Source organism: Anthonomus grandis, chromosome 8 (assembly GCF_022605725.1).
Source record: "Anthonomus grandis grandis chromosome 8, icAntGran1.3, whole genome shotgun sequence".
NCBI lineage: Eukaryota > Metazoa > Arthropoda > Insecta > Coleoptera > Curculionidae > Anthonomus > Anthonomus grandis.
In genome coordinates, this window is record NC_065553.1 from 6,858,332 (window position 1) to 6,884,250 (window position 25,919).

General features: G+C 32.0%; 3 protein-coding genes across 4 annotated transcripts; 1 reads left to right on the forward strand and 2 right to left on the reverse strand.

Moving 5' to 3' along the window:
* Positions 1 to 1,228: 1,228 nt before the first annotated feature.
* On the reverse strand, positions 1,229 to 7,506 carry LOC126739746 (26S proteasome regulatory subunit 6B). The gene is made up of 6 exons (XM_050445546.1): positions 7,346 to 7,506; positions 6,997 to 7,240; positions 5,190 to 5,561; positions 3,105 to 3,349; positions 1,560 to 1,712; positions 1,229 to 1,506 (listed from the first exon to the last, which is right to left on the reverse strand). Exons 1-6 carry the CDS (start codon positions 7,376 to 7,378, stop codon positions 1,321 to 1,323), a joined length of 1,233 nt encoding a protein of 410 aa, XP_050301503.1. The 5' UTR covers positions 7,379 to 7,506; the 3' UTR covers positions 1,229 to 1,320.
* A 417-nt stretch (positions 7,507 to 7,923) lies between these two features.
* On the forward strand, positions 7,924 to 12,356 carry LOC126739472 (cyclin-dependent kinase 20-like). 2 transcript variants are annotated; one of them, XM_050445150.1, is made up of 5 exons: positions 7,924 to 8,181; positions 11,393 to 11,575; positions 11,632 to 11,871; positions 11,926 to 12,174; positions 12,234 to 12,356. In XM_050445150.1, exons 1-5 carry the CDS (start codon positions 7,999 to 8,001, stop codon positions 12,237 to 12,239), a joined length of 861 nt encoding a protein of 286 aa, XP_050301107.1. In that variant the 5' UTR covers positions 7,924 to 7,998; the 3' UTR covers positions 12,240 to 12,356. The 2 variants fall into 2 exon arrangements, with proteins under 2 accessions (XP_050301107.1, XP_050301106.1); XM_050445149.1 differs by having other exon boundaries at positions 11,926 to 12,153; positions 12,211 to 12,356.
* Positions 12,357 to 15,346: 2,990 nt separating this feature from the next.
* LOC126739134 (uncharacterized) lies at positions 15,347 to 23,045 on the reverse strand. The gene is made up of 3 exons (XM_050444660.1): positions 22,732 to 23,045; positions 15,703 to 15,831; positions 15,347 to 15,650 (listed from the first exon to the last, which is right to left on the reverse strand). Exons 1-3 carry the CDS (start codon positions 22,870 to 22,872, stop codon positions 15,573 to 15,575), a joined length of 348 nt encoding a protein of 115 aa, XP_050300617.1. The 5' UTR covers positions 22,873 to 23,045; the 3' UTR covers positions 15,347 to 15,572.
* Between the last annotated feature and the right edge of the window lie 2,874 nt (positions 23,046 to 25,919).

The window sequence follows — 25,919 nt, forward strand, 5'->3', positions numbered from 1 at the left end:
TTAGCTTTTTTTAAAACCCACTAGCATTTTTTTAAGCCTTCTGTCCTACGACATAGCTTTTGATACTTAGTTAAGTTATTATAGCAGCTTAAAAGCATATCCTGCTAGGCGTCCATTTTGAAGAAAAAATGTAATTCTTCCATTTTTATAAGCTATTCAAATACAGGCAAAAATAATGTAATATGTAAACAATTTAGATAATATATAAAGACACTGGAGCATTTAAGTACATATTATCACTAAAGCATCTCAGAAATAAAAATATATAAATTTTTTATTTTTTTATTGGCACTGAATAATGTTTAATTTGTAAGATATCAAAGGCGCGCGTGTTTTACAGTTAAATTACACCCAACTTTTTCAAGAAACTGGTGTGCGCAATCAAAATCGGTCATCTATTCCAGTATAATATATTTTTTTCTAAAATAAAGTCATACTTACTGAAAATGTCACCATTGCTTTTTATTTTGGTGTTGTCTTAATTTTACCATGGCTGTATCATATTTAAAACTAAAAGGTCAGATTTTTATACTTTGGTATCTCTGAAATACCATATTTAAAACTAAATGGCAAAATTTTAATACTTCAATATGTATCTGAAATGCCAAAAGCCGGTGAACAGGCCAAACTATATAACCACCTAAAAGGACTTTGCTAAAGAGTTGTAAACAGGTAGGCGTAAAAGCTTTCAGGTTCTACACAGGTTACTTTTAGGCATCTTCGGGTTCGATAAAGGTTATTTCTATTAGCTATATAGGTTCTGTGATATGCGATCTGGTTTGAAATTGGCCAGGGCCTATTGGCAACGATAACCTCTTTAGGGCTGGGCTTTTTTTTACTACAGGAGGTTATGCGGGCTAATAAATAACGTTGTTTGTGCTTAATGGTATAATCAATAATTTTTCTTAAACAGGTTCTAGGACTTATTTATAACCTTTTTAGAACCTAAATTGTTACTTGGGTTATATCTATTGGTTCCAATTTAATTCCAAGTGGATATCTCTTTAACCCTGTGTTTGATCTACGACGTCTTGTTTTAACGATTTAACCAAAAGATTAATTTAATCCTTTTGAAAGGAACGAGGAAAATTTTTATAACTTCTAATTCCCACTTGATCTTCTTTATTAGATAATTTACGACCTGACCAGAAATCACAGGCCTAAAACCTTTACAATATCCAAAATTCTACTATGCGCCAATAGCAATGCCAGGAACAAAAAAAAACTCTTATATCTTTATTATCATTTTATAATTAGCATATTTAAACACAAATACAGAAAGAAAAGTTATTAAGCAGACACTTCTGAACACTAAATATTTTATTTATAAAACTCGTGTTCACTCTCGTCCTTCTTAATGTTATTTTTATATCCCTTTTCGAAATCTTTAGGCAATACGATATATCGGTTTTCCCTTACGGCGTGCATTCCCGCCTCCTGACAAATGGCGTTAATATCAGCACCGGATATTTTATCAGGCCTTGCCACGTAATCCTCCAAGTCAACCTGAAACAATTATTCGTCAAATTTGCTTAAGAACCAGTTGATGGTTTACATACCTCTTCGGACAAGTTCATTCTGGAAGTGATGGTGCTGAAAACCAATCGTTTCTGTCTCCTATCGGGGAGGGGAAATTCGATTTTTCTATCCAAACGGCCCGGACGCAACAGAGCAGGATCTAAAGTGTCTGCCCTATTAGTTGCCATGATCACCTAACAAGTAAAGTCAACATTTATCGAAAAGTTTAGATTGAATGATCAATTTGGTAATTTTTTCCAGTTGGATGCTGTGATTCATGATTAATATGAACCAATACTATTTTTCACTTTATTGTCCATATTTATACATCTTTTTATATTATATTCAAAGTCGAAATTCTTTATTAATATAAACAATATTGCACTACTTTTCAGAAAAAAATATGACAATGAAACCTTAAGCTACACATAGCTTGCCTGGATTCTACTTAAATATTATAACATTTATTTATAGAAAAAAAGTACAAAATACGAATCTCAATAGAATCATTATACTAAATTTGGAATAAAATAAATGAAAAAAGAACACTACAAGCAAGAAGTTTTGGAAACACAAACCAAAGATAAACTAAAATAAGTTAAAAGTAAAAAATTATAATTTCTAACTAATATCCAACATCAATTCTTAACATCGTAACATTGGGAGAATTAAAAATATTTGCTGGCTTTTTATCCAGGTAGAAATTTGATTTAAATAACGACAATTTAATTTAGCAACATTTTTTACTTGTATTGGCAAGTGGTTGTAAATTCTTGGCCCAATAAACATTATATGTTTTATATTGCAGAACTGACACGGTTTAGGTGGTATATATTATTTTACTAATTAAAAGTAGGCAACCGTGTAGATTTAAATTCACTGAACTAATATATTTAAATACCAAAAAATTTCTTTACTTAATAAAGTAAAAGGACTATATGGAAGAAAATTGTCGCTGCAAATTCGACTGAATACTTTTAATTTTAATCTAAACAGTAATTATCTTGTTTTTGTCTAATTAGGCAAGTAAAATTTGGAGTTCAAAAACATTAAAACAATTAAAGCAACGGCCATATTTCTTAACGTAAAATTTCACTAAAATATTGATTTTATGGGACTAAATTTTTGATCAAAAGTACAAAAGGGCCTCTACATTCCTCTTTTTGAATTAGATTTAATAAATTGTTTTTTAATTATGTACACACTATTTTTTCGTGACCGTATTTTTTTCTTTTGGCGTGGAGTTCACCGCAATTTACTTTTGTACATTTTTTTCGGATTCTATTATAGGTATTTTTCAGACTGGCATTAATTATTTAGTCTTAATTTTCTTAAAAATCTATGTTAAATAAATTTAACTTTTAATTACCATAATAATTAAGAGTACTTTGATAAAGATCGATTATTTGTTTTACATGACCTTTTCTTAAGAAAGGCAAACATTAAAGGTTTTTTTTTATCTTAATGAACACAGTTGAACAGGACGTTATGGTCAATTAACACAGGCTCATTTAATGATAGTTGTAATAAAACGAAAAAATTATCCAATAGAAAAAAATACGCATTCTTTCCAGACAACTATTCACCTTCACATTGGTAGTTTGGTCAAATCCGTCCATCTGATTTAAAAGTTCCAAAAGAATACGTTGTACTTCACGATCGGCACCAGTTTGGGCGTCGAAACGTTTTGTGGCGATAGCATCGATTTCATCAATAAAAATAATAGCTGGAGAGTTTTCTTTTGCAAGCCTGAACACGTCTCTCACCATCCTAGGGCCCTCGCCAAGGTACTTTTGGACGAATTCGGAACCCACCACACGAATGAAGGCAGCTGAAATCAAATAAAGCAAACATTTTATTTCAGTTTTTTAAACGCCAAACTTGGTATTTGACAAAATTTCTGCGTCATTCTCTTGCTTATTGGAAACACATGGCAAGAAGCAAAAAAGTTAAGTTTCAAGAAGGTCTATCATTAATCAAAAATTTTTTCGACACCTTTAAATTGTCACTAAATCCAAAAAAATCTAAATATATAGCATTTTCCATAAACAGTTCAAATAGACCAAACTTTCAAAATATTATTGTAAACAATATTAATGAACCAATTGCACAGGTAAACTCTATAAAATATTTGGGAGTCCATATAGACTAACATCTAAAATGGGATATACACATTGATTATTTAACAAAAAAGATAAAGGCACTCTTACATAAATTTTATTTATTAAGGGAAATTTTGTGCAGAAAACTCATTGTGTTGATCTATAAAGCTCTCGTGGAACCCCGATTAAGGTATGGGATATTGATTTGGGGTGGGGCATATGAAAACAGTCTAAAAAATCTTAAAACAATACAAAACTCAATAGTAAAGATAATGTTAAAGAGACCTAGGTTATTTTCAACAAAGCAATTATATAATTCTGAAATCTTGCAAGATTTGAAAACTCTTTTTATAACAACCTGTTGCTCTTATGTTCATAAATTCTATGGTAAACAAAGTATAATAAACCATAGACACCAAACCCGAGCTAATAAACACCAGCAAATTGTACTACCTTATATGATTCGAGATTTTGGTCAACATTCGGCAGTATTTTTAGCTCCAAAATTTTATAACCTTCTCCCAGAAAATGTCAAACAACAGAAATACTTCAAAAAGTTTAATGAGCATGCCCTAAGTTATATATTAGGAAACAAAAGAAAATTTTGTTGATTGATCATAAGTGCTTGTATCAATATTCTGCTTTTCACCAAACTTTTTATTTTCTTACTCGATAGCAATCACAACATAAATACATAAGGGAAAAAGAAAAAAATCTCAGTATGGACATTTATTCAATTATTTATTTTGTTTCAAATATTATAGGTTTTAGGTACCAAAGACTAGAAAATTCTGTAAAATACTACATAATACCTTTGTAGGTAAAATGTATATGTGTATATAGTATATGAATCTTTTTTTTTTTTTTTTTTTCCTTTTTTTCTCATTTTTATTGTCTGGTTTTTGATTTTTGTTATGTAGTTTTGGGTAAACTTATTTAAAATGTTAAATATTGTGAACTAATTTATATAACGGCTAGTCTGCTAAGGGTAACAACATTGATATATTAGAATTTTTGAATTGTTTCTACCATAGCACATACAGATACTCTGGTATCTAGGTGCATTATATTCTTAGAATTGTAATATTTTATATTGAAGTTGAATATATTGAACTATTATTCTAACTGGTATTTGCTAGTACTAGTAGCTAAAGTTCAAAATTACTTATATATCAAAATGTATTTGAAAAGGAATAAATGTTAATTAATCTGCCTGTTCATACAATCATACAAAGAAATAAAATATTTGAAATTGTGTGTATAAAGCAAATCTTGGTATGCAAAATCCAGATCACTGAGTTTAAAAAGAAAATGCTATTGAAATATGCATCTAGTAAGAAATTTTGATTAAACCATTAATTATTTAATATTCATTAAAAAATAAATTATTGAATACATCAAATCAAGAATTCATTTTAACTCTGCTTCCTAATATAATTATCATTCAACTAATATGCCACTTTATGAATAAAACTTATATTTTAGACTTTCTGGTAACTTAAAAACCAATACGTCAAATTTAAAAACCATTTCAAACACTGTTGCCTATAAACAACATAAGTCTCTTACCAGTTGTATGATGAGCAACAGCCTTTGCCAACATAGTTTTGCCACATCCAGGTGGGCCGTACATCAAGACACCTCTGGGAGGGTCAATTCCAATTTGCTTATACAGCTCAAAGTGAGTCAAAGGCAACTCCACTGCTTCCCTAATTTCTTGTTTCTGCATATCCATACCACCAATATCTGCATAACTAACATCTGGTTTCTCGTCAGCCTGAAGCATGCTTATTGAAGAGTCTGCCTCTGGAGGCAGTACATCTACTAAAGCATTGCTGTGTTTGTGCAATGCCACACTTGCACTGGGTTTAAGCAGTTCTCTGTCAATGGTTGACAGAATTCTAACGTAGTAATTCGAGCCAGTAGTCGAACCAACAATGCCTAAGGTAAAACAGAAAATATATAGAGTAGAGTAGAGTAGTTTATTGATGCTAGTAACATTACAGTCTTACACAAGTTACAAAACTAAACAAGAAAAACAGTGTATGCAGAAGCTAAAAATACAGTTCAACAACAATTGAAAAAAAAATTACATACCTATAAGTCATTACACAAATTTAAAATCAAATACAAACAAAAACATATATAGACAAAAAATATAAACAAAAATATACACTGTTGCTGAACAAAGTTATAATAGTAATAAAAAAGTACAATAAAATTTGACAAAAAATCTGTCAAGATCTGAGTACATTTGTCATTCATTCAGAGGCATGGTTATAAACTCATCAACAGAATAAAAGTTGTGTTCTAGAAGAGTATCTCTGACAAGTAAAACATTGTAATTTGTTGTAAAGACTAAGGGTCAGTGAATTATTCTTTGATTTTTGTAGTTTTAAATAAGGGGGACTTATGTGTTGTGCAGTTCTTGTGTTATTAGAGTGAAAATCTATATTTTTTTTATAACTATCTTTGCTTTTATGAATTTCAACAGACAGTTAAGAATGTATATACAAGGAAGGGTTAAGATTTTATATCATATCTTTATGTATAATTTATATTTATATGCAACAGTTTGAAAGTTTTTTCAAAACTAATATTAAAATAGTTATACTAATACTCTAAAAAAGACATGTGTTTATATTTTTAAAGAGCAAATGTATCAGAGATTAACCTTTTTTACTTGTTCTAGTAAAATTTTTTTTCACAGAAACCTGGATATATTAGATATAGTGGTACATTTATTAATCATTCTAGGTGTTGGTGAAATTTGTGTAATAAATAAGGAATTTCAAAAAAATCCATGATATTTTATTAATCATTTAATAACAAACTATGTTTTAAAAAACAACTCGATTCTGTGGAACACTCTCATTGATCTGATTATAAATTGATAAATCATTTAATAACTATAATGGTTCAAAGCCAAATTGATAGAATCTGAAGCAATACTTTTATCAATTACAAGAAAACACTACCATTCAAGTTAACCTCAAAAATATATTGCTTTGAGATTTTTAAGCAGATTTTAATAACACTAGAATTTTAAGTCATTTATTTGAACATAGAAATGATTGTAAACAACCTTTAGTAGACACTGGACAAAATTTAATTAATAAGCTGTGATAAAGAAATATATAAAATTCACAGTTTCATTAATTCTGGTGTAAAGATATTCTAAAATCACTAGTTGTTTTTGGTAAAACTCAGCATAATCAAGTAAAAATTGCTTCAATTTAGTTGGAGGCTAAATCTGATGTTTATCACACTAATGATCCTCAGAGAGAAGAAGCATCATCATAAACAGATGCTAGCAAAGGTCTTGCACCTGTATCTCTAATAAATAGCTTATTTAAATTAATGATACTACACTTACCAGTGTTTTGATCAACTGCTTCCAAGAACTGTCCAATGACAAGTGGGACACTTTGAATTCTCTTAACTTCCTCCTGGGCATGTAAATACTCCTTTTTTAAGTTCCTCTGTTCATCTTTAATGTACTCCTCTTGCACTTCAAGAAACTCGAGCATTTGCTGGAGTTTTTTGTATTTTGTATAGAGATCCTCCGTGTCCAAGTCCTGCAGGGTTTGCTTTGTCGTATCTGAGGGACTACCTTCTTCCTAAAATTTGAATAGGATGCTATATACAGTTATGAGTTTAATGAGAGAAAAGAAAAAGATGGCCCATTGGGTTGGATAATAACTGAAATAAGCAGCCTTTCTTACCTTTTCCGGTAAAACAACATCCATAGCTTCCATTTTGCCTATATAAGACTGGTAAAATGATTTTCAACTTTGTTTGGGTAGGATTTTCGAGTTTAGAATGACGATCAAGTTTTTGACAACAAAAAATAGGGTTAGAAATGTTGACACTAATGATAATGACTTTGGCATGAGCAACTAAGTCTAACATATGACGCAGTGTTGCCACTTCAATTGTGTTTTATAGGCAACCAACGGATTGCCTAGATTTTCCATTTTACAGATTTCCATTTAAATTTCCTCCATATCAAACGATTGCTATACACACGTTTTTGATGGTCCACCCTATTTTATGCCAATCTTTATTAGTTTTAATCATATTTAATAATTTTGATATCTTGATTTTTGGAAAATGGAGGTTTACTAAATTAATTAGCTTAATTTATGAAAACTTTAACCATGTTATAAAGAGCATTTTTAAATGCTAATCAAGTTATCCATTAAAACAGCGACTTCCTAAGTTCCCGTCACCATCCTTATCTAAGCACCTATAGCCTCACCATATTGGGTAACCCTGGAAACTTTAAAAGCATAATACAAACATTACATTAACCTCATAATAAACAGTTTACTTGGAATTGTGTTTGAATCGAATATGCAAAATTGAATAACATAATATGGAAAGTTACAAAATAACTGGAAGGGCGGGCGAGGGGGCTCACGGATGCGTCTATAAAGGTTTAGACAAAAGGTCCGATAAAATTGTCGCATTGAAAAAAATCTCCATTAATACTGAGTTAGGTATTCCTAAAAATACTGTTAGGGAAATGTGTGCTTTACGAGCATTAAAGGCCAAAAATGTAAGTAAATTTTCGTATTTATTGAGGCTGAGAGTTTTCGTGTTCAGCTATCGTATTGACTGGCAATAAAATGTAAACGATACACCACCCGATGGCGGTTATATAAACTAAAAATGAAGTATTGTAATTATATCTACAGTACAATTGATGGTTATTAACATTTGATAACATTGGTCTGCACTTATGCATGTAAACTTCCAATACTAAATAAGGCATTGGTATTTTAAATCGGGTGACCATTTTTCTTTTGAGCGTAGTCTATATAATGGACACAGGAGTAGGGAAGGGTTGATAAAAAAAATCACTATTTTTACTAAAATATACAATAAACTACAAAAATGTATGTCGCAGAACAACCCTAATCACACGAAAATATATACCTACTCGTACCTACAAATATATGCCCATAACTCTATTAGCAACCTGTTTAACCAATCAGATTTGAAGGAAAGCGTAAAGAAGTCCGGCGCCAAATGTGAATTCAATTAGGGACGGGAAATTCGAATTCTAAACCCGCCGAACTTGAAAAAAACTAGTAAATGCAATAGCCTATGGGTACTCTACTCGATTTAAACAGATTAGTGTTTTCAATACTTACAATAGTTAATTTACTTTACTTAGTTAAGGCAAAACTATTTTAACCAAGCAGAAACCGACTGCAATTTTATGTAGGTAGTTTCCTTAATTTTATGTAGGTAAATTTAACTTTTGTATCAACATTTTATTTCAAAAAATACTTTCAGGTAATACTGGTGCATATGTGTAATATGCAAAGAATCCAAAAAGTCCCTTTAATAGTAATATTTACTTAATTTAGAGGTATATAAATAAAATATAACTGTATAATTTTATGTAAATAGAAATATAGTATGTAATGATCTAGAAAATGAAAATACAAGATTTCAAGTATTCTAATACAATACATATATAATTAACATTGTTAATTTATAATAAAATACAAATTAATGATAATGTCATATTAATAGTCTTGGACATATAACAGTTAATAACATATAATTTTGAATCATTTTTTTTAAACGGTAACCATTTAACTCGCTTATTATGCAGTTTTTGTATATAACTAATTTGGCATATTAACTTCTTTTGACGAGTTCTACAAGGTGTTAAAAATTATTCGACACTCAGTCGCCATAAGTGCACGTCAGTCAGTAAAGTTCATCCATTGAAATACACAGCGTGGAACACCCAATTCGCACAATAACCAGAGAAGACTCAAAAGCAAGAACGACGGAGAAAAACGTCGACTCGCCCCCCATCGTTAGTGGGGGGCACAACCATCGCCGGAAAAAAGAAGAAAAGCAAACAATGGACATGTCAGATGGATACGGATAGATCCTCCAAAAGTGAAGACCGAAAGAGAATGACAAGTAGACAAGAGAGAGAGAGGGGTAAGACTTTGGACGACTCCTCTAAGTTCCTTAAACCTCAATATAAATCCCGTTATCCTAGACTATCCTCCAAAATAATCAAAACCACACCAAACCCCGACCAGGGAACTGGCAAAACGCCACCCCAGAGTGCGGAAGATAGGCAAAGCGAGGAGAGAGTACGCAAACTCGAGGAGAAGATTCGGGAACGAGATTTGCAAATTGAGAAAAGTGCTAACGAGATGAATGAGATTAAGCTTAAAAACTCTCAGATCATTGAGAGAATACAACTATTTGAACAGAAGATTAATAAGTTAATCTCAGAGAATCAATCTCTCAATGGGCAGATCTCGGACCTGAAAGGTAAACTCGGGGAGGTGCTGATCCAAAATGAAACCCTTACCATCAAAAACTCTAAACTGAAAGAGAAACTGACAGATCAGGGGGGTCTGGCTAGCGATAAAAATCAAAAAGAAATACACAAAAATAAAAGAACCAGGGAAGACGCGGGCCTGTCTCCGCCTTCACAAGACGGAGACGAGCCGGCCTCGGAACCGGTTTACCCTGAGATAACTACAAACAGGGAGCCAGGCCCCTCAACATCGTCAGCTGCAGATCCTACCAAAAACTCCACTGAAAATCCCTTTCCAAAGTTAAAAAAAAAAATCCACTCTACATGCCCTTAAATAACCCACTCCTTGGCGGCCAAGGGGAAGAGCACTGATCCCATCACAAATATAAATAAAGTCCCAAAAGTAGTGTTAAGAGACACAAAAAACTGGGCCGCAAAATAAAAGTTATTTTGTGAAAAAAAAAACATTGTAAAAGTGCAAAAAGACAGACTGGTATTAGCACTCTTACCCAAAACTCCAAATGACCACCGAGCATTAACAGGTCTTCTCAAGGGGGAGGGAATGGAATTCCATTCCTTCTTCCTTGAGGAGGACAGGAAGCTGAACGTGATATTGAGAGGACTTGACCAAAACTTCAAGCTAGAAGAGGTCGAGGAGGAGCTGAGGGCAAAGGGATTTGAGCCGGAGGAACTGGGCTGGTTTAAAACGGCAATACATCATTGCACATGAAACGGCCCGATTTGTCAATTAAAAACACAAATCTCCTGAACCTTCTAAGCTTGCCGGACGGGATCTAAGAAAAGAAAATAGATAACCTAATGGCAAAACTTGAGAGATTAAATTCTAACCCGGCTATCAAGCTATTGCTGGGAGTCGAGGTCTAGTCTCTCGCAGTGTCCGTTCGTTTCCTTCCTAACGTGTTCAAATCCCAATTCCTATCCTTAATAACCATACAAAAATAAACCTATACAAAACCCAATCCGACCGTCAAAAACCTAATCCATCACCAAAAACACCGTAAATGACCGGTTACATTCACACCTCCGCCCGACCTTTTCTCGCTAGCTAAAAGTTCCGCAATCTGAGGGGGCGTGGTCTGTTCCACAGGCTCCCGTCCAATACCGGGATAACTAGGATATAGGATAACTTGTAAAACGAGATTGGTACATAATATACTGGAAATAAGTAATTATCAACTTTGCCTTCCCGTTTGAAAAACTATGGTATGAATGCCCGCTGAGGGGCTGAAGTTATAGTAATGGATTAGTTTAGGAATTTTCATGTAAAAATATATGTTCCCTTTAAAATAAGCCCTTTTATATTGAAGCCCTTAAACTTAAAATGTTTTTAGATCGGCCGCCCTATATCAAGATATTACTCTCATTATTATACAGTGGCATTTTTCTAATAATACAGTGTGAGAAATTGGTTTAAACACGTATACATTATCTTTTGTTAATTTTTTTTCAGATAGTAAAACTGTTTGAAATAACTAGCATGGGCAGCTCCGTTGTATTTATAATGGAGTTTCTGCCGTGCAGCCTTCAGGAAATTTTAAAAACTACCAAACTGTCTGTTCCACAAACAAAATCCTATTCAAAAATGATTTTAAACGGAGTGGATTTTATGCATAGCAATCATATAATGCATAGAGTATGTTTTTACCACTTTATTTGCCATGCTCTATATAGGACCAACTTATTTTTTAGGACATTAAGCCAGCAAATCTGCTTATTTCCCCTAAAAAAATATTAAAAATAGCAGATTTTGGCCTAGCAAGAATTTACAATCAGCAAGAGCCGTTGAGACAATATTCCCATCAGGTCGCTACGAGGTGGTACCGCGCACCAGAGTTGTTATATGGGTCTAGAACATATACACCTTCTGTAGATGTGTGGTCTGTAGGCTGCATTATTGCTGAAATGATTAATACAACGCCGTTGTTTCCGGTAAGATTTAGTTTTTTTATGTCGGTATATTATAGTCTACTTTTATAATTTTAGGGAGAGACAGACATAGAGCAACTAGCAATTGTTCTAAGCACCCTAGGTACGCCCACTAAGGAGTCTTGGCCTGATTTACCACAGCTGCCTGATTACAATAAAATTTCCTTTATCTCTAGCCCCGGAAAACCTTGGAAGCGTATAATACCGGGAGCGGATTCTTCAACATTGGATCTATTAAAGAAAATTATTATTTATGATGGTCGTAGGCGACCTACTGCTAAACAGGTTTATGGTAATTTATTCGGGGTATACAGATTAGCACTATATATTCATATTTTTTAGTGTCTTTCACATCAGTTTTTTAGAGATAATCCAAGACCAGCGAAGCTCAAAGATATGCCTGATCCTAAAGAACATGCCGAAGAAGTGGTGAGCTTCAGTGATTTTGATGAAATCATAAAAGAAATAAATAAAATATGAATTATTGTGTTTCTTATTATGTTTATTTATTTATTTATTTATTAACGGAAACCATTTACAAAAGTATTACATAGCATACCCATACAAACATATATATTCAGATACAAAACTATCTATAAATCAGTGAAAGGTGTAGATGAGTTAATTAATTAAAGCCCCTATGAAATAATATTCTTTAACTGCCCCTTAAAAGATGTTATCCTAGAGTCAAAAAAGTTTATCTGTCCTGACAGACCATTAGCACTTCGAGCCATTTGTGTAATTGGCTCATTAATGCCATAATTGGTATGGTGGAATGGGACTGAAAATATTTCTGATTGTCTATTCAATCTGGAAGGCACCCTAAGTTTAAAAAGAGATAATAACTCGGGACAATCTATAGTAGCATTTAAAATCTTATGCATAAAACATAAGTCGAGTAATGTTCTTCGTGACTCTAATGTGGGTAAGTTCAGGTTATCCCTGACCCACTAATAGTAATACTCCTGTCTCCTGTAACCACATCTAAAAGCCGCCACCCTTAAAAATTTATTTTGAGCTTTTTCAATCTGCTCAATGTAGCAGTTATATGACGGGGACCACACAATTGAGCCATACTCCAAGATGGGCCTAACAAGAGAGCAATAAAGTAAACAAAGACAAATCAGTTGTAGACCGTTGGATAAAACCCAGCATTTTCATTGCCCTACCAGTCACCTGATTGATGTGACTTTTAAAAGACAACCTGGAGTCAATAAATATTCCTAAGTCAGAAACCTCTGTTTTGACACAAATTGCTACATTATTTATTTTATAAAGAAAAGCAATAGGGTTTCTTTGCTTAGAAAAAGTAATCTTATGGCACTTATTGATATTAAGGGACATTCTATTCAAGCGGCACCAATCAAAGAATAAATTGAGGTCTTTTTGCAGGAGCACAGCATCAGAAAGGGATGTGATAAGCCTAAATAGCTTCACATCATCAGCAAACATTAGCACACGACAATCTTCAAGTTTCCAAACTAAATAAATCAAAAAGAGGCAAAACAAAACAGGGCCCGAGTGAGAGCCCTGTGGCACCCCAGATGGTACCAAAATTTCAGAGGAACATGTACCTCCAAGATTAACAATCTGGGTTCTACCTCTGATGAATCCCGAGATCCACTGAAGAAGAGGCCCCACAATACCTAAAGCCCTAAGCTTCTGCAAGAGTACCCCATGGTTAACCCGATCAAAAGCTTATTTTTTATTTTATATTTTCAATCACCAGATTCTCCATGAGTTTATTGTGCTATAATTATTCTAACTCATTACATATCTTACAACTTATCTCGCACTGTTACTCAAAAATTTTGGAATGTCCCTTAGTTGAATGCAGTCAAGCGCATGCATGAGTATCCTACATGCAATATGAAAATGAATATGTTTGCCATTAAGAATATTTCGTTGTTTTGTCGTTTCTGACCTGTCATATATGTTGCAGAGTCTCGGACTAAAAGCATTTGAAATGTGGTGTTATCAACGCATGCTTCAAATATCTTGAATTTATCTTGTAACCAATGAAACAGTTCTAGAACAAATTGGACACCAATTAGAAATTTTAACATCGATAGAAACTAGAAAAGCAGCGCATTTTGAACACGTAATGCAAAACGATAAATGTTGCCTATGGTTGCGTCCCCTGAATGTCGAGCAGTAGTACTAACTGGAAGTGAAAATGGCTTTGTGGCGTCATAATAGCGCGTAATTTAAAATTTGATTATGGTGCCTATTTTAAATTTTGCTCTACTATACCGTGGGCTTAAAATGAGTGGGAAACATGTACAACTTTTTTTCGTTTTTTCTCAAGTGACAAGTCCTCGATTTGTCACTTTTTCTCTTTGCATACTAGGATTTCCGAAAGGCCCATACATTTTCTAACAAATAGATAGGTCTGGGTTTTACAAATGAAACAAGAAATATTCACAAAATGTATTACCATATTATAAGAAGAGATTATAGCAAAAAATGCATAAGTTTTAGTATAAAAATCAACAGTTCTACACGCTTGTTAAAACATTAAATAAAATATAAAAACTCTTCTCAAAATCCATAATGTACAAATTTAGAACTTAATTACGAACTTTGTTGTTAGTGTGTTGAAGAACAAACTTTTTAAGTCAGGATTTATTCAGGATTATAGTAAATTAATGTATAAAGGTCACTAAAAAATTACTGCATATTCAATTCTCTAGTAATGTTCCTTAGTAAATATTATAAATTAAATAAGTACCAACAAATTAGGGATCAAACAATGAAGGCTCATCTTTTTTTATGTCATGAAAATACGAGAGATGATATGACGATAACAGATGCGCTATACATTTGTAAACATTGACATCTTAGATTGCCTTTACATGGGAACACTAAAGCAACCTTCACATTAGGAGATAGTAAGTCCGCTCACAATAATACTAAATATCACAATAACTACTATCATCCAAATATAAGCGCCAAAAGAAGAATGATGTCGTCTCATTTCAAATACACACAAATTTGACATATCTTGCTCCTCATGTAAAAATAAATTACTTAAAGAATATTGTTCATCAAAAACTGAATATTACCTAGAAAAGCTTGTTTTATCAATGCTTGTCTATAGGAATATCGTTTATCACCAATTTCTTTCAGTAAATTCAAATTTCTAAGTCTATACTTTTTTTTATTTGATATACCTTTTTAAAACTACATTACCCTAAATATAAATCGCTGGATTTTATTTCACCATCTTGACCTTCTTAGCTTATTTCTTGTTCCATTTTGTCTTTGGAATATTTGTATACGTTTTTTTATCGCATTATGGTTAACTCATGATATAAATCATAATTCTAATACATACCAGAACTTAATACTAATATTGTATATTAATACAATAGTGAGTATAGAGTTACTTGTCATACAGTCCTATTTCTTCTATTTATCTGGTTATAATGTAATTCTTAATAACTCTTTTATTTTTATAAGGATAAATAAAAATGTCTTAAATTTAAAAATTACTTTACTTAAGACTTTAAGGTATCAATGATACAAATAGTTTAAAAATAAATGTGAAATTACACATTTTTAGGGATACATTAACAGGAAAAATTCTGTTTTTACAAACAAAACTTACACACTCAAATAATCACAGTATACAGAAAGAAAAACGAAGGAGACATTAATACAAAATATTTACAAAAGAAAAGCAACTATCAGTTACTCTTCTGTCAGTCATTTTCGTCATCCTCTGGCTCAAAATGTCTTTCGTGAAGAGGGCAACAAGGATCGCAAGAGCGAGCGTCACCCTAAAGCGAGTTTTATTTAATTAATATTTTAATTAAAATGTGCAATACTTACATGGTAAATTCGGTGAACTTGATACAGTTTGTTACTTTCTCTAATTTTTTTCACTAGTCTGTATTGCATTTCCAGTTTCTCTATGCAAGGCTCACAGATTGTTTTGGGCAGGTTGTCATGCAATTGCAACTAGAAAATTATTAATTTGAGTTGTGAGTATTATGAAAAGAATAAGGCAATTCAATATTCCAATGTAGAATTAACATTTTTCTAATATTCACAAATAGGATTTATGTTCATCTAAATCTAACTAATATAATCATCTACTAAAGAAGATACTTTCAAAATTATCTCTTGGCTCATAATTAAGTCTCTAGACATCTCAGTACAATTTTTTTTTTTTTAATATAAGCAAAATATGTCTTATATTTGAAAGCCATATACATATTGTATATGGCAAATGTGTTGTATTAAAAATAAAAACATAAAGCTTCATCACTTTACTCACATAAATGGGAGCAAATAAATATCTTTCATAAATAAAACTTATATGAATGTAAGGACTAAATTCAATTTATCATAAGAGGTTATCATAAGTCTTTTAATAACTTGCCTAATGAATAAAGAACATGCCAATTTTTGCTAGTTGTAAGAATACTGCATTAAATTAATAAAATACTAATTTACTGTTATTCAATTTCATAAGAAGGGAGGTATTAGTTCTAAAATCGACTACACAGGTTTTGGTGTCAATTTGTGCCCCTAGGATATATTTATTCAGTTGAAACTGTGAGAATTTTAAAATGGGTGAATCCAACTGTTCAAACAACAACCAATATTTGACGAACCGTTGTTTATCGCTTTGGAATAATTTCAAGACAGGAGTAGAAAGCCCTTTACTCTTAAATCTCTTGACCTTTTCTAATGAAGTCCTGTAATCAATTGTGTGAAAGTCCTTTAACCACTAAAAAACCGCTTTAGCGCCAAATTGTCAATGCTCCTAAAAGAAGGTCCTCGGAATGCCCTATAGAATAAATATTTACTATTTAAAGATATGGCGCATGATGGACTAAATGTCTGTATATACTATGAATAGTTTAGTTTACATGCTATAGACATAAATCAAACTTGCCTTTAATTTTATTGAGACTCTTTTGCATATTTCAGTTCATACAGGGTATGTTGAAAATTTTAGGCAAAATAAATGAAATATGCTTTTGGGTTGCAGGAAATAAATATTGGGGGTTCTAAGCATTCTATTATCATTAGACATTGTTCCAATAGAGTGATGGCAAACAACATTACCAAATTTTATTTCTAATTTTAAATCTAATTATATTTCTAATGTACAGTTGTCATGTATTTAAAGAATTAGCCTTTCTAATTAATATTGCTAATGGATACATTATATTTTTAAAAAGCTTTATCTTAACAACATACTTTTGTGTAATAAAAGGAGGCAATAAAAAGCTTTTTCAAGCAGAGCCACAAGCTGTTAGACCATATGTTAAAATTGACTTAACAAGGGCCTTATAACACATCCTCAAAAAATAATAGGAATTTACATGTCTTAATTTATAGAACTCTAATGATTATATTTCAGAAATTTATATGACTGCCCTGTGTGATATCCCTACATATTTTACACTACTTTTTCTTTTGATTATTTGTATACATGAACAGGAAGCACCTCTTATGAGTGTAATTGTACTTATGTAAAATAGAACTTTGTTTAACAGGCAAGTTCATAGAAGACATATCAAAGGTGACAAAATTAGTTTTTTCTGTGTTTAGTGTTAACAGATTGGTAACAAACCAACATTTAACACTTGACAGTTCTTCCTCACACTCCGCAAATGCATCATTCCATATTCAAACTCTGACTTATTGTACAATATCATCTACAAAGTGATTTTGCCAATGACAAGTCGAAGAAGACTGAGAATAGCTTGTATCAATCACAAAATTTGTTACCTCGGCCAAAGCATCCTCTTCAGTCTTTTCTTTAATTTCACCTGACTTGTATATTGGTATAACAGTTGACATTTTAAAAATATCTGGGTAAACTGCAGTACTGAAACCGCTATCTAAAAGATGCTTAAGACATTCAGTTAAATATCTATGGTTACATTTCATAATATCCTCCCACTGAGCTATTGTTTAAAGAATTAAAGAAGTTATTAATTCATTTTCTGCAATTAGGATAAGACGCATATATAGCCCAACATTCAGAAGATCAATTTTACCAACCAATTTACCACATATAATACTGAAAAATTTATTAAATTGTAAGTGGATCTGAAATGTCTTTACCATCATTAACAAGCTTTATAGTGCCCCAATATCTCCCTTACAGTTTGCCAAAGCTTTTTAGGATTGTAGGAGTTTTCCACAAATGACTTTTGTAAAATCATATTTATGCCATTTTTATTACATACATTTATAATCTGTATATTATAGATATTGTGTCTAAGGAATACTTAATCATTTAATTGTTTTTAACTTGTCAATATTATAAGTAATGGCTCTTAAAATTCTAAGCTTGTTGAGTTAAGTTAATCAATTTTTTTTAAAGCCAAATTGATGCTTTGTAATGACATTTTATTGATTAATAAAGTCAACAAGTCTGTGGTATAAAATCTACCAAAAATCCCTTACTCGGATAATAAAGAAGATGAACTTGTGCTAATTTTATCATTACCCTGAAATGTGTGTATTTATTTATTATTTACAAAAAAAAAAGTCAGTAATAATTAATTTCACATATTTCGATAGAAAATGATATTCTAAAAACAATTATACTTTTCCGAATATTTTGGTGTTCAATTAGAATTCACTAACAAATAACTTCACAAAAACAATATTACAAAATATCAGATAGGAGCATTTTATAACTTTAAATGTAAAACTAAGGCCATATAGCAGACTTTTGATGGCATGGAATGCTGTGTGAATTGACAAAATGTCACTATGACATTATTTATTAAATAATTAATAGGGTGTTCTCATTTTATTTTCACAAACATAGTAATAGAAGCAACTGCAACTTAGTATGAGATTTATGTTATAAACTGCTCATACTCTATTTAATTGTTTTCTCTCTGCTAGTTTCACTCTCCATTTTTTTCATAAGTAAAAAAAAAACTGTAAATTTGTAAGTAAAACTGTGTGTTACTTTTACCATGAAAAAGAATATTTATAGCATAAAATAATACAGAGGAAAATATCTAGATTAAAAGTATGTTATGTGTAAAGTTGGAATACATGGTATAGGGTGACTTCGCCAGTAAGCAGGACATAACCAGTTAGCGGACAAATGGCCTTTAACTTCAAATAATAACATATACGCGAAATTTATAGATGGTGTAAATGCACGTCACTGTCCATCCATGTTATATGCGCAGACTCAAACATTTTAAGCATCAAAACCTAAAATATTCATGATCCAAACGACCGTTAAAAATCAGCTGTTAAGTGTCTGTGATGTTCATTAAAAAAAAATAGTAGAAGTGCACATTTATATGGTAAGTTAATATACCTAATTAGAGTTTAAATCATCAATTCTAGACGTGCATGTATTAGTCATAGCATAAAGATGCGAACTATTCTTTAAAACAGCGAGATTTTTCTCATTTATTTTAAAAAACGTGGTGGTCGGATATTGGAATATATTGTCTGCGAAATTTCCAGTAGTCGGACAGGTGTCCGCTTACCGGTAAATTTAATCATTAGTGATCTTATGTTTCTGTATCTGTTTTGTGAAAAGTATGTATTGGTGTTTCTTTTTATTAACAATGGAAAATGGTATTTTAGTTTGTACTAGCCAGTGGACGGACACTTTTTTGTACCATGTTTTAAAAATAAATGCACACATGTTTGTGTCCGACCACTGGGCTTTTTCGTTTTCGGTATTGTTTCCAGTATTCGTCCACATATTTTTTTCTATGTTTCTTTCCCTAATTTAGGATTTTTCTCGTTAAAGGTGAAAAACAAGCCATGAATTCCTATAAAAAACGAACACGAGCTGCTTACTCAGAAGACAATTTAATTGCCGCCTGCCAAGAAGTCCGCAACGGCCAAAAATTAAGAGAAGTTTGTCGCCAGTATGGTATTCCGAAGTCGACTGTCCTGGACCGAATTAAGGGTCGTGTAAAAATGGACGTTAAATGTCGTATGGGGCCTGATCCAGTTTTGAGTACCAATAACGAAGAAAAAAGAGTAACATGGTTAACAACCTTAGCAAAATGTGGATTTCCTTTGAAAAAGAGGAATTATTACTAGCAATTCAAAAAATTGTTAAAAAGGGTAACTTAAATACACCATTTAAAGATGGAAGCCTTGGCCAGAAATGGTTTTCTGGATTTCTATGAAGACTACTAAGATCCAAAATTGGCAATGACGTCAGCAGAATCACTGGATTCTTCAAGAGCCAAAATAACCAAAGAATATATTAAATTATGGTTCCAAAATTTAGAAAAAAATCTAGAAAAATGTGGCTGTGCTGATCTATTAAAGGATGCAAGTCGAATTCTAAATGCCGACGAATCAGGTTTTAGTCTTTATCCTAAATCTGGCAGAATATTAGGACAATATTTCCTTTTTAAAAAAAGGAAACGAGAAGGAGAATCTCACGGTTCTAATGACAATTACAGCCAATGGCAAAATATGTTCACCTGTAGTTGTTTTCCCTTATGTACGGCCGCCAAAAGCAGTCGTAGACAGCATGCCTGAACATTGGGTTTTGGGAAAATCTGAGTCAGGTTGGATGCGTTCGGATATATTTTTTGAATTTGTTGCCAACAGCCTCAATAATTGGTTGACTGAACAAGATATACAGAGACCCATTTTATTTTTAGTGGATGGTCACCGCTCCCATATGTCTATGGAAGTAAATCGATTTTGTGACGAAAATCAAATTATCCTTTATGCATTGCTCCCAAATGCAACGCATTTAATTCAGCCAGCAGATGTTTCAGTATTCAAGCCTATGAAAGAATATTGGCGACAATATGTACGAGAATGGCAAGCAGAACACAATAAAATTGTTACTAAAAGTGAGTTTTGTCCTATATTCCTTAAGGTTTTAGAACACCCAAACATGCCGACCAACATAAAAAATGGGTTTAGGGCTTGTGGACTTTATCCATTTGACCCAGAGGCCCCAGTAAATGTGTACAAAATATGCTTGAAGACATGCAGCAAAATTACAACCTTAATGAAACAGTAAACCTTAAAACCAAAATAACTTTAAAAGATTTAGAAAGTGCATCAAAAGTGATAACTATTTTGAAACCGGATTTGCTGAAAAATGGAATTGATATTGATGTTTTGTTAAATATGATAATAATGTTGAAAATAGATGAAGCTGAAGAAGAAAAGGTCGAGCGTCCTGACGTAATTTTAGAGGAACACAAAGAAGTTTTTATTGATGAAATGTTGGAACCAAACTTATTAGAAAATGTGATGGAAGTTGAGTATGAGGTTGGCTATGACGCGCGGAATATTGGAGCCAGTTGCTAACGATGAGCCAAAACTGTGGTCTTAGAAAATCGTCTATTGCCAAGCAATCCAAGCATAGTTAATATTTATGAAAACCCTCAACCATCTACATCCAATCTTCAATTAATTGAAAATGCGGATAAAACTAAAAGTATTAAAACGGAAAAGCATCTGTTGCAAAGCACGGCAGTTACTGATGAAGACCCTCAACCATCTATAGCATAGCCTGGTTGACTACTAGCTGGCACTGTCAGTTCACTGGAAAAAAGCAAATTTTTTGGATATTTTTTTTTTAAATACATAAGTTATCGTATAAAATGTCTAATTTAGCCATTAAGAAAGAAAGAAAGAAAATGTGCTATATTACGTAAGACAACAAAATCTTGTGTACAAGCATCCTAAAAACTAAAAAATTCCAAATTCACTTTAAATTTCAAACAAACATAACTTCTAAAACACTTTACCGTAAAATTTACACACATTACCAAAATTAATCATAACAAAACAGATTGAGAAAAAAAAGCATCTTTTTGATAAATTTCATTAAAAAATAAGTAAAGCTGTCAATAAAACAGAATTTAGAAGAAGTAAATTACATTATTTAACAGGAAACAAAACTAAAACACTAAAATGATGTCAGAGCACAGGTTAAAAGGTATCATTAAAAAAATCGTCAAGGCTATAATATGCCCTGGATAATAAAAGTGATTTTAATTCCTTTTTGAATCTCTTAACTTCTAAAATTTGTCTGATACATAGAGGAACATGGTTGTAAATTTTTTTGCTGAGGTATATAAGTGAGTTCTTCGTGAGGGAGGATGTAGGGATTGGTAAGGGAAAATCGTTAACCTGGCGAGTCATATGACCAGTGTTAGAGGGAGGTTTAGGACATTTATGAATAATGAGTAGCTGTTTCTAAGATAAAAAGAGAAAAAAGAGTTAGGATTTTTTGAGATATAAAGAGAGGTTTATAAGAATCTCTTAACCCAGCAGAACATAGGTATCTAACTGCCTTTTTTTGAATCACAAAAATTATGTTTAATAATCCCTTAATGCTTAAACCCCAAAAAGGCAAGCCATAACGAAGGTGGGACTCAATAAGAGAAAAGTACACTGAACGTGCAACTACCCCTCCCAGCTCATGCCCCGCCATTCTTACTGCAAAGCATTATGTAAAGAAAACATTAAGCTATACAACAAACTCTTATTTGTAAGGTTTCAACAAATAATTATTTTTTGGCATCAATTTAAAGTTTACTTTCACATCATATTACCTGTCTGAGCACTGGCGAATTCACCCTACCTATGTATATCTAATTAATTTCATACAGGGACAACTCTTTTATACAATATTTGAAAAATATAAGTGATTTGTCTGTAATATCCTGAGTACCTTGCAGAGCAACCTTATTGTAAGCCTTGACTATCATTGCAAAAAATTCTATTGAAAGATATTTAAAACTACAAAACAAATAAGATCAAAGATTAAAGTACAAAATACTAGAAAAAGAATCTTAGAAGTTAAAGCTTCTCATATTTTAACTAACAAATCTAAAACTTTAAAAAGGTTTGATACTGCAAATTTCTTACCGAAATAGGTAATAATTTAATTTTGTTGATAAGGTCCAGTTTCTTTGCTCTGGATGTGTAAAGATGTATTACGATTTTTCTTTGCTTAGAACACAATCGACATATGAATCCGGTCATGGTCGCTTGCCCCGTACTCCCCATATTGCTTTATACGCGGTTGTCTTTATACTGCGTGATATTAAGCTAAGCCTAGGGTTTGGTATGATTTGTTGGATTGGCAATATGTAGGTCAATGTAGATTTAATCAATTTCACTTTTTATATTTATTACGGAAATGTGTTGTTTTGACCGTGGTTAATGACAAATGTTTACTTTTGAATGACAGCACCCCCAGGTCAAACTAGTCGGTGTTGTCAGATTTCACATATTTTAATAGCGTTTTCCACTTGTGTAGAAAATCATATTATTTATTCCATATACGTATAAACTCCTGAGTTTTTAAGAAATTTTAAATTTATATATTGTTTGTATACAGGGTGTCCTAACTCTATTTACGCAGGGTTTTTTTTTGCATCAAATTTCCTTGACAATAGATTTGGAAGGTACTCGATCGGAAAAAGAGGTTCTGTCAGATGGCCAGCGCGATCACCTGATTTAACACCGCTAGATTTTTCTTGTGGGGATATTTAAAGAGACCTGTTTACACTGAAGAGCTAAGAAAATTGGAGGATTTGAAAAACAAACTTACACGTACTTATAGAGACATTTCGGAAGAAGTAATAAGAAGCGCCTGTACCACTGAGCTAATACAAAAAAATACGAACTCTGTCAAACCGAGAACGGTTTTTTAAATTATTCTAATTTTATAATTTTTTAAGTATTTTAATAGTATATTGAAAAAGAATTAAATGATATCATCATAATAAGTAATTATTTCAAACCATCAATATTTGACGTGTAGTGTATTATACATTTTTTATGTAGAATTAAATGAAGAGTAAAAATTTGGTAAGATATACAGGGTTGTTTGTTTCATTAAAAAAAATTACCCTTACATTTAAAACTTTGTTTTAGAGACACTCTGTACATTTGCCAATACTGTCAACAAAGTTAGTATTTCCAAACAAACACTTTACATCTTAACTTTTTTTCATATCATACAGGGGCGAAAAAAAATCGTGTGTAAATAGAGTTTGAACACTGTATATCGCCCGCCCAGCGCCCAACTCATTTGTTGATATTTCTTACCAGCTCGATCATCTGGCATTCGGATGTTTTCATCGGAATTCTCACCTATATACTGATACAATAAACAAATTCTACTGCTCAGTTGATTCAAGACATTCCAACTTCTTTGATTGATCCCTTAATTTTCGTTAAACATGCGACTAAGGAATCATTCTACTTCGTTGCTGCAGTCGAAGAAATTACAGATATCTTTCGAGAGATAAAATATAAAATATAAACGGAGTTGAGAAGGCTTCTTAATTAAGGTATTTAAAAATTTGCAAAGATCAGCACTCTCTTTTTGTTTTGGTTGAGTATATTATTGCCTCGTTTCTTGGTTCTTCTTAACTACGGTTTCTAATAGTAATAAATGAGTATGGCAACAAAACTAATAAAGCAAAATACTAACTACAAAAATTGCTCAAAGTGAGCACCTCCTTGCCTGCTACACTCTCGAGATCGATGAATTAATACTTGCTGTAGTCTCCAAGGTATTTGGATGGTATTTTTAATTTCCTGGCTCTGGTGACAATTCTTTGTCGAAGATCATCTTTAGTTTCCACTGGGCTATCGTAAACGCTTTCATAGGATTTAAATATGGTAATCTAGCCGGCCATGATACAGGTCCTGATCTGTTCATCCACTAGTCTGGATAAACTTTATTTAGATGTGCAAATTATGCGAGTTCGACGACCCATCCTTTCGAAATTCTATTTCGTCCGAAAATAATATTAATGTTGTAAATCCATTGTCGTAGTTAAACTTCTTTAAGAGCCATATACAAAATTCTACCCTTGCGGGGTAATCATTCGCGCTTAAAAAGTTGCTCTTGAAATATTTAATACACATTCTCAAGCAAAATTCCTAAACCCAACTGTAGCATTTTCAACGACAGCATCTATAAAATATTTTCTTTAAATTCAACTGTACGTACAGTTTTGGGAGCTCCACTATGTTGGCCCATATTTGGAGCAAAACTACCTAAAATCCAAATTGTTTTTACTACTCAAAAATAAGGCTATAATCATTTCGTACCAGTTTCTCGTAACCGCTGATCCAAACGTTGACAAGCCTTTGAATTAGATAAGTGTCTAATATGGAATTTGTCAGCGTACAATCTTCCTACTTTTAAAGCATTATATCTTCCAATCTGTACATTAAATGCATATCAGAGTATTAAACAAACCTATACTCCATGATGTAAATCTTTTTAGTTGAAGCACACACTATAAACTATACTTAAACTATCTATGTGCAACTGCAGACTGGCAGTCATAGTAGATTCAACTGAATGATCATTTTCAATATTACGAAAAATAAGATATGTTTGCGTAACAAGACTGAAGAGGAACGACTGAATAGGTTAGCGTTACTACATACATCATATTGATATTACAGTGACTAGTGATCAAGTACTAGATACTTTTGCGAAGAAAAAAGATTACACTGTAAATGCTCAACTGTTTTTCTCAACCAAAATTTTTTATTGATCATTGCGAAACGACATGTTGGTCTAGTTGGTCATGAAATTAGCTACTAAGCTGACGTAGCCCTATATCTTGATCATTATCAAAAAACTCAAAAATTATGAATTGAAATTATCAATTTGTGAATTTTTGAAAACACTGTATTTCGATAAATATAATCTCGGCGATATAAAGTAATTAGTTCTCAATTTCTACCTAACTCACCTATTTCTAGGCACATTGCACCGAACTAAGTAGCTTCAATTTTAATTTAAAATTACACGTGAGTGAAAATAGAAAATACTGTTATGAGAACTCCTTTTACTGTTCATATCAATTATCAATAATCGAATTATGTTTGCTATAGAAATACAAACATCACTCAGCAAATATAAAGATCTTGAATACTAAAGAGCAGATGGTTTGCAAACAAATTTATAAAGTTATAGAATACGAAAACTGGGTACTAATTACGAAATCATAAAGAAATATTGAACATAAAATCATGAAAAATACAAAGAAGTAACAATCAAATCTACTTATAATAAGAACACG